General features: G+C 40.2%; 1 protein-coding gene across 2 annotated transcripts; it reads left to right on the top strand.

Moving 5' to 3' along the window:
* Window positions 1–53: 53 nt before the first annotated feature.
* UQCRH (ubiquinol-cytochrome c reductase hinge protein) lies at window positions 54–9,015 on the top strand. Of its 2 annotated transcripts, XM_019957546.2 has the most exons (5): window positions 81–208; window positions 5,071–5,097; window positions 5,576–5,723; window positions 5,832–5,993; window positions 8,805–9,015. In XM_019957546.2, the coding sequence occupies exons 3-5, from the start codon at window positions 5,661–5,663 to the stop codon at window positions 8,835–8,837; spliced, it is 258 nt and encodes an 85-aa protein (XP_019813105.1). In that variant the 5' UTR covers window positions 81–208; window positions 5,071–5,097; window positions 5,576–5,660; the 3' UTR covers window positions 8,838–9,015. The 2 variants fall into 2 exon arrangements, with proteins under 2 accessions (XP_019813104.1, XP_019813105.1); XM_019957545.2 differs by lacking the exon at window positions 5,576–5,723 and having other exon boundaries at window positions 54–208.
* Window positions 9,016–9,412: the final 397 nt, after the last annotated feature.

The raw sequence follows: 9,412 nt of genomic DNA, 5'->3' as shown, positions 1-9,412 counted from the left end.
ATCGGAGCGTGTGTTCGCCACTACGACTAGTCTGCCGCACTTCCGGCCAGATCGCCGGATATCCGCTGAGTGACCCTTACAAGTCCTTTTTGATCCTGAAGTGGAATAGGTGCCGCTGTTGCTGCTTGTGTTGAGTCCAGAGCCGCCTCCGGACATGGGGCTAGAGGACGAGCAAAGGATGCTGACCGGATCCGGAGATCCCAAGGAGGTAAGAATCTCGGGCGGCTCGACCTCTTTTCACAGCCCTGAGGCTCAGGACCTGACCCAAAGCACGGGACCCTCTGGGCCCCCCTTTCCCACTAGAGTTTGCAGGGTCGGGAGAGCTGGTTCCCCATACTCTTCCCCAGAGTTCGTCGGGTGACCTTGGTCAAGTAGGTGACTAGGCTTTCTCTGGGCTTCGGCTTTCCCAGTCTGTGAATGTGATTAAGGTTTAACGAGAGGGAAAATGCTTTGTGGACTAAATTTTTGTAAAAATGAGGCCTGCTTATGTTTTTAGTCAATTAGCTGTTCAGAGCCTCTAGTTTGACTAATTTGGGGAGCAAGCTGCCTCAGCTAGGGTCAGGGATCCTGGTATATCTTCTGTGGAGATTCCGGGCATCAGGCCTTAGGCTAGTTTCTGTGAAAACGTGATTTAGTTTTCCTTGGGTGGAGGAAAGGGAAAAGTGTCTTTGGGGACAGTGTGGGGATGTGCGGTATAATTCTGTGATGAGAGAGGGAGCTCCTTTCCAGACTTAGAATGCCAATTTAATAATAATCATTTATTGGCTGCTTTCGATTCCAAGTGCTTTATATGTACTAATTCATTTAAGCCACACAATAGTCCTGTGAGGTATTAGGTAGTCATAGTATTGCCATTTTACAGATGAGGAAACAAGCATAGAGAGGTTAAATGCCTAATCTGAGGACACACAGCTAATAAATCATGGAGACAGGAATTGAACTCAGGCAGCATGGTTCCAGAGGAGGCTTAGCCACAGTGTTACATGGTTTTACAGAAGCCAGCTAGTTTTTGTTTCCCATCACATTTCCTATCTTTCGTTCTCTGGTCACTTACCTGCAGTTGTTCTGGGCTTATGGGTTAAGAATAATTGGGAACTAGTTAATCCCATAATTTTTTCTAGTCTTATTTTCAGAAGAAGGACAAGAAAGAAATGGAGCCAGTCTCAGGATGTTCAACTGGAAGTATACCAGAAAGTTCAGTAGGGCTCATCACAGCAGTAGATGAGAAAACAGAAAGTAAACAAGTAGTCTGTTTTAAAATGAAGAAATCTGAGGTTTGTTATGAAGAACCTGTACATCTTGGAGATTGAATCTTTTTATTTAGTATGACCTTGGTTTTTATCATTGATATGAAGTTTACCTGAAATAGTCCATATTCAGATTTGTATTTGGATTTGTTTTCTCAAAATATGCCATGATACTTTTGACACAAAATTATCAAAATGATCAATAAAATAATCAGTGTAGTAACACTGCTAATAGGGAAAGGATATAAAGGTCTTGCTTCTAGGATACTAATTTCTGGTTTCTAACTCAGGCAGAATGGGATTTCAGTTTTTTTGAATAACTGTTTTCAGGATGAATTTTGTTTTCCTAAGAGCAAGGTTAAGAAATCTTGTTTAATGGAAAACTAGAATTGTACATTCTAAGTAATAACTTCACATTTAGAAGACACCTTTGTTAATTTGAGAATAAATAGCCTGGATTACAGTGGAACCTGCCCTGTCCCTCACTCCAGTTTTCATAAGCTTTGGTCCCTTCCTTGAAGATCATACAATGGGGCAGATTGTATGGAGTTTTGAAAACACAGTGAGGGATTGTTGAACTAGTTTTTTTTTTCCTCTCTATATCACCTTTTCCTTCCCTTCCTGCAAACGTGGACATGTACGTGCACTGGCGGGTAGATGCTTTACTTTTGACAGGTTGAGTTACTGATCAGGCTCTACTGTGCCACAGTTTTAAGACTCTGCTTTTTCTCCCAAAGAGATTTGTTTCCCCACACCCCTTGGAAGAAAAGAAACTGAGGTTGAAGTAATAGGTCGGAGAAGGCAATGGCACCCCACTCCAGTACTCTTGCCTGGAAAATCCCATGGATGGAGGAGCCTGGTAGGCTGCAGTCCATGGGGTCACCTAGAGTCGGACACAACTGAGCAACTTCAATTTCACTTTTCATTTTCATGCATTGGAGAAGGAAATGGCAAAGAACTCCAGTGTTCTTGCCTGGAGAATCCCAGGGACGGGGGAGCTTGGTGGGCTGCCGTCTATGGGGTCGCACAGAGTCGGACACGACTGAAGCGACTTAGCAGTAGCAGCAAGTAATAGGTAGGGCCTGATGTTTTTTAAGCTTGTGAGTGGAGTTGTGTAGAGCTTTGGTGCACTTATATTGACAGTGTACTTAGAGTCTTGAAAGTTCAGCAAGCCAAAAGCAGTGACTGAAATTATCTTTAATTCTGGCTAAAGGAGAATTTAGGTTTGGCTATTTTCATATACCCAATTCAAATTCAGAACATAGGAAAAAATGTTAGCTTTCTACCTAATTTGGTTTGGGAATGAAAGGATTAAATTTAGCTATTTCTGGCACTACTGGTATGTCTCAGAATTTAGAAGAAAATATATTTAAGTTGGGGACTTTCCTGTAGCTCAGATAGTAAAGAATCTGCCTGCAATGCAAGTGACCCAGGTTCGATCCCTGGGTCAGGAAGATCCCCTGGAAAAGGAAATGGCAACCCACTCCACTATTCTTGGCTGGAGAATTCCCTGGACAGAGGAGCCAGGCAGGCTATAGTCCATGGGATCGCAAAGAGTTGGACACAACTAAGCAGCTAACACACACACACACACAAACACGCACACACACACGTTGATCCCATATGAACAGTTGACAACTTGAATGACTGATTAATTTGGTTGCACTGGGTCTTAGTTGCTGGGATATTCATTGCATGTGGGTTCCAGAGCACGCAGGTTGAGCCACGTGGGATCTTATTTCCTCAATCAGGGGTTGAACCTGGATCCCCTGCATTGCAAGATGTATTCTTAACCACTGGACCACCAGGGAAGTCCCTGAATCTTTTTTTTTCCCCCCCATAATTAAAACATTTAATGAGCATAAATATATGACAGATATTATAGATACGGTTAGGTATTACATATAGTATGGTATTTGCAAAATCTATACATTAAAATTGATACGGCAATTTTACTGTGACAGCTTGAATCTATATCAGAAAATGTTTGATTAGTGCTTGTTATTACTAAACTGGGAGCCCCTTAAGGGTCTATTGTAATTAGTCAAATCATTACAGATATAAAGTGCATAAACTTTTAGAGTGTTGTACACACTTAAGTTTGTTGCTAATGAACATGAGATTGTGTGTCCTTGTTTAAACATACTCAGGACTTGTTTTAATCAGGTAAGATAAGGTTACAAGCATGGAGACAACTTTTTTTAATTTAAACTACTTTATAATTTATTTTAAAATTATTTAAATTGTATAACCTGTAAAGTTGTTTATATCAGTGACCCTGTCTAGTATGATATCGATTACCCTTCTTCAAAGCATAATCAAGATAAGACAACTGTTTTTGAATGAAGTTTATTACTATAGTTTCTGACTATATATATAGCGACTGAGCTGACTGACTATAGTTCCCAAGAGAAGAGGGCAGGCCATACCACCAGGGCCACATGGGGAGGTGCCAAGGCCCTATCAGGAGCAGAAGAAGGACTAGGTGAGGCAGGATAGCCATGTTCTGGCAAGTTTTGTTGTCGTTCGGTCACTCAGTTGTGTCTGACTCTTTACAACCCCATGGACTGCAGCATGCCAGGCTTCCTTGTTCTTCACTGTCTTCCTGAGCTTGTTCAAACTCATGTCCATTGAGTTGGTGATGCCATCTTGTCCTCTGTTGTCCCCTTCTCCTGCCTTCGATCTTTGCCAGTATCAGGGTCTTTTCCAATGGGTCTCTTCTTCCCATCAGATGCGCAAAGTATTGGAACGTCAGCTTCAACAACGGACCTTCCAATGAATATTCAGGCTTGATTTCCTTTAGGATTGACTGGTTTGATCTTCTTGTAGTCCATTTCCTTGCAGTCCAAGGGACTCTAAAGAGTTTCTCCAACACCACAGTTCAAAAGCAACAATTCTTTGGCTCTCAGCCTTCTTTATGGTCTGACTCTCACATCCATACATGACTATTGGAAAAACTATAGCTTTGACTATATGGACTTAAGTCGGCAAAGTAAGGTCTCTGCTTTTAAATGCGCTATCTGGGTTTGTCATAGCTTTTCTGCCAAAGACCAAGCGTCTTTTAATTTCATGGCTGCTGTCACCATGTTCAGTGATTTTGGAGCCCAGGAAAATAAAATCTGTCACTGGTTGCATTGTTTCCCCATCTATTTGCCATGAAGTGATGGGACTGGATGCCATGATCTTCCATTTTTGAATGTTGAGTTTTAAGCCAGCTTTCTCACTCTCCTCTTTCACCTTCATCAAGAGGCTTTTTAGTTCCTCTTCACTTTCTGCCATAAGGGTGATGTTATCTGCATATCTGAGATTATTGATATTAATCCTGGTAGTCTTGATTCCAGCTTGTGCTTCATCCAGCCTGGCATTTCGCATGGTGTACTCTGAATATAAGTTAAATAAGCAGGGTGACAATATCCAGCCTGGACATACTGGCAAGTTTAAGACTGGATAATTTAATAGGCTGTTGACTTTGGGCTGGTCCCTTTTTGTTTGGTACTTAGCCCTGATGTGATTAGTACAGGGGCAATAATTGGTTTAGTGTAGGAAAGTTAGATAAAGGTAGATGGTAAGAAGGGTTTTGGATTGGTTTCTTTGAAATTTGTGCCCCCTGGCAAGTTGTTTGCCAACTCTAGAAATTAGGCAGCCCTGGGAGGGGCTGTCTCCAGGATTAACAAGGCCCCTAAAGTGTCAAAACACCATAAAATATAGAAAAATTTAAAACATGATTAATACCGTCTATGCTCAGTAATTACAACATCACTATGATTGTGAATATATATGTCATAAAATTGCTGCTGACATTATTTTTGTTCTTATTTTGTAGGAGGAAGAGGAGGAGGAGGAATTAGTGGTAAGAGCTATCTCAGGTTTGGAACCATCTCAGTAAAAGAAAGTTTTGAGTTTCATGAAACTCTTAAGAGCATTTTAAGGATACTCAACACCTTGGAGAGAATGGGAATGGAAAAATCCTTTAATACTCCTGTTCAGTTTTTCTGGCATGTGGGCCTGGGAGGCTGACACTTTTCTGGGTTTGGGGCTTCTACAATCATGGTATCAGAAAGCAGAGTAGCATCTTGAAGGCCTGGTACTCAACCATGTGCTCTTTGTGGTCTAATAAGGAATTCTAGAAGGAATCTTAAATGATCCTTCTCCATGTTAACATTGCCTTTGTAGGTGGTCAGCTGGGGTGCATAGGCCAGTTGTCTATTGAGGGGAATTAAAATTCACAGACATTATATATCCCAAAATGATGTGATAATAAACAAGGCAGGCCTCCTCTAGATGTCCTTCAAGTTTGGCCAGGTTTCCTTTATCACCTTGTTTTTCAGATAGGACTGAGGCTTTCAGTGCATACTGGCAACTCTGGAAGGCAGGAATGTGAAACTTTCCCCTTCTACTTAGCATCAGAATTAAATGGGAGACCCCATTCTGCTCTTTCTGGCGGCAGTGTGGCTCTGCCAGGTGGCCTTCTGCACGGTAATTCAGAGACAGCACCTTGGTTTGGTGGTTGTATTAAAGCATGTGGTTTGTGGGTCTCCTAAAATCCCCATTTTGTTTTTGTGTGGGTGTGTGTTTCTCTCTTAGGATCCCCTAACAACAGTGAGAGAGCAATGCGAGCAGCTGGAGAAATGTGTAAAGGCTCGGGAGCGGCTCGAGCTCTGTGATGAGCGTGTATCCTCCAGGTCACAGACAGAGGAGGACTGCACAGAGGAGCTCTTGGATTTCTTGCATGCAAGGGACCATTGTGTAAGTCAGCTTAAAGTCCAGAAGGGGAAAGCTTACAGTGGCCAGGGAAGACTTGGTGATGACCACCTTTCTTTCCATCCTAGGGGCAGGACAGTGCTGAGCATTTTACATACATAATCTTACATAATCCTCTGATTCACTGAAGATAACTATTCCCATTTTACAGATAAAAAACTGAGGCTCAGAAAAGAGATGTGATGTTCCAGTTTAAACTGCTAAGCAGTAGGGAAACTGGATTCTGTATGTTAAGTACAAAAGGCTATTCTTCAGTATATATCCTCCAGTGTGTCTTGTACATAATAGTTGGTAAAAAAAAATTTTTTTAAACTTGTTTTTGACTCCCTTACATATGTAACAGTAAGGTATTTTAATAAAGTACAGGGTAGGCAAAGTTTGATTTGACCCGGTGGCTAATAAGCATATGAAAAGATGCCTAACACCATTAGTTCTCAGGGAAATGCAAATCAAAATCACAATGAGATACCCCTTCACACCTCAAGATGGCTATAATAAAAAAATATGGGGAGAAATGGGTGAAGGGGTCGATAAATAACTCCCCACAAAATAGTTAATGACCTCCACTATCATAATTTATGCTTCAGCAATCCCAACTTAGGTTTTTTAATTCTATAACATACAGTGCAAACACAGAAATGCATATGCACACACATTCGTACACAGCTCCTATAAACACATTCTAACAGTTAAAAGAAAATTTGTTTGGCCATGCTGTGCTGCACATTTTGTAGGGTTTCCTGACCAAGGATCGATCCTGTGTGTGCTGTATGGAATTCTAAACAACCATTGGACCCACTGCGAAGGAATTGCCTGGAATTTTTTTTATATATATAAGAACAAAAATCCAACTGAAGTCATACTATCTAGAGATAAACATGTTTTCTTATATAAACTAACATTTTTAAACAAAATGAAATTATAACAACACATTTACATATAAAATATGAAGGAGCATTATATTCCTTTCCATTTATGTATATTCATATTTTATCCATCCTCTAGTTTATAATTATTCATATAGCTTTTTTCCCATGATTTTAGTGGAAAGAGGGAAAGTTTATATACAAAACACTTATATATTGCTTTTTATATCTTAAGAAATAAGTGTTGGTGATGTGGAAAAACTAGAAACCTCATATATACTGCCTATGGGAATGTATGTTGGTATAGCCTTATTGAAAGGTCTGGCAGTTCTTCAAAAGGTTAAACTTAGAGTTAACATATGACCCAGCAGTTCTCCTAGGTGTACACCCAAGACAAATGAAAACATCTCTACACAAATTTGTACACAAATATTCATAGAAGCATTATTCGTAACAGGCACAGTTGGAAACAATATAAATGTCCATCAGCTGATAAATAAAACTTCATGTATCCACATAAAGGAATATTATTTGGCAAAAAAAAGAAATAAGTACTTTACTCAAAAAACATGTCTGTTGGTGGAGTGGATAAACAAAATGTATGTACATACAATGGAATATTATTGAGCCTTAAAATGGAAGGAAACTGACACATACTACAGCATAGGTGAACCTTGAAAACATGCTAAGTGAAATCAATCAAAAACGAACAAATATTCCACTTATATGAGGAACCTAGAGTAGTCCGATTTATTGAGGTAGAAAATTGAATGGTAGTTGCCTTTATTTAATGGGTATAGAGTTTTAGTTTGGGAAAATGAAAAAGTTCTGGAGGTTGATGGTTGTAGAATGTGAGTTACTTCAGTTCAGTCGCTCAGTTGTGTCCGACTCTCTGCGACCCCATGAATTGCAGCACGCCAGGCCTCCTTGTCCATCACCAACTCCCGGAGTTTACTCAAACTCATGTCCATCGAGTCGGTAATGCCATCCAGTCATCTCATCCTCTGTCGTCCCCTTCTCCTCCTGCCCCCAATCCCTCCCAGGATCAGGGTCTTTTCCAGTGAGTCAACTCTTTGCATGAGGTGGCCAAAGTATTGGAGTTTCAGCTTCAGTATCAGTCCTTCCAATGAACACCCAGGACTGATCTCCTTTACAATGGACTGGTTGGATCTCCTTGCAGTCCAAGGGACTCTCAAGAGTCTTCTCCAACACCATAATTACTTAAGGCTACACAAATGAATTGCTTAAAATTATTAAAATGGTGAATGTTATTTAAATACTTTGAGTCAAAACTGGCTTAAGATCGGGGAATGAGATGGGCGTGGTCCCCTTCACTGAATTATAAGCCAGCACAGGAGACAGAAGTAGAATGATTAGTAAACTGGTAAATCTCCTGGGTATAACTTCAGGATGCCCTTTACTGAACCTTCTATTTAAAGTTGCTGTTCCTTCCCCCCACCATTTTATTTTCCTCAGCATTTATCACTACCAGAAGTTATATGTATATTTCTCTCATTGTTCTCTTAAGTTCTATAGGACACAGATATTGTCTTGTTTACCGTAGTGACTCAGCATCTAGAACGGTATCTGGCACATAGTAGATGTTTTATAAATATTTGTTGAATTAGTAAGCACTGTGATTGGGAGTCCTAAGTTTCTTTGGGAAAGACAGGAAGGACAGGAGCTTGTTAAAACCTAAATATGTAATGTTAGGTTTTAAAGGAAAATTAAAAGATGAAAAAGTGGGAAAAAGATTCCCAGTTAAGAAGATAGTATTCCGGTAATTGAGGGGAGTTCACTAGGGCTCAAGAAGAGTGTGAGAAGGTGAGTGGTAAGGGAAGAGGCAGTGCTGCTCCAGGTTACGAAAAGCATTGTAATTCATGACATTAAACATGCCAGTTGATGACATTCTTTTCTTTCCCCCATCTAGGTGGCCCACAAACTGTTTAACAGCTTGAAATAAGTGTGCATATTTGTTCACCCCAGCCTTCATCACCTGGGCATTGGGATATTTCCTCAGTTTTGAACATGATGTTTATTTGTGTAACTAAGTTCATGTGAATCTCAAGGATTTTGGCTTAGGCAAGTAATTTCTGTGTAATTATCAGTGATTTCATCTTAATAAAGTCTAGTGATCAGCAGTCTTGCCTTCTGTCTTTTTTTTTTAATTGAAAAATTTTAAGCATGAGGATAGATAGAATAATAATCAACTCCCATGTACTCATTACCTAGCAATAATAAGGACTTTTAAAATTTTTACTTTGATGGCATTTGTAACACTAATTGCTTAACATCATTAAATACTCAGTTCATATCAAAGTTTTTTTAATCTCAAAAGTGTCTTGGGAATTCCCTTGGCAGTCCAGTGGTTAGGGCTCTGAGTTTCCCCTGCAGTTGGGCACAGGTTCAGTGTCTGGTCAGGGAACTAAGATCCTGCAAGCCATGCAGCACAGCCAAAAAAATAACAGCAAACAGTTTTTGGTCTCAGTGTCCAACAAGATTGCTTTTCTTTAAAAATACTGTTTTTAAGGGAGAGTG

The sequence above is a fragment of the Bos indicus genome, chromosome 3, assembly GCF_029378745.1.
Source record: "Bos indicus isolate NIAB-ARS_2022 breed Sahiwal x Tharparkar chromosome 3, NIAB-ARS_B.indTharparkar_mat_pri_1.0, whole genome shotgun sequence".
Taxonomy (NCBI): domain Eukaryota; kingdom Metazoa; phylum Chordata; class Mammalia; order Artiodactyla; family Bovidae; genus Bos; species Bos indicus.
The sequence above is the reverse complement of the archived record's forward strand: the minus strand, read 5'-3'. Positions and strand labels throughout refer to the sequence as shown.

What these genes read in the sequence shown, in the direction of transcription:
- UQCRH (XM_019957545.2), top strand. Translation starts at nt 155, where the DNA reads ATGGGGCTAGAGGACGAGCAAAGGATGCTGACCGGATCCGGAGATCCC. An exon ending in GATCCGGAGATCCCAAGGAG is followed by an intron (nt 209 to 5,070) that starts GTAAGAATCTCG and finishes CTTATTTTGTAG; the next exon opens with GAGGAAGAGGAGGAGGAGGA. An exon ending in AGGAGGAGGAGGAATTAGTG is followed by an intron (nt 5,098 to 5,831) that starts GTAAGAGCTATC and finishes TTTCTCTCTTAG; the next exon opens with GATCCCCTAACAACAGTGAG.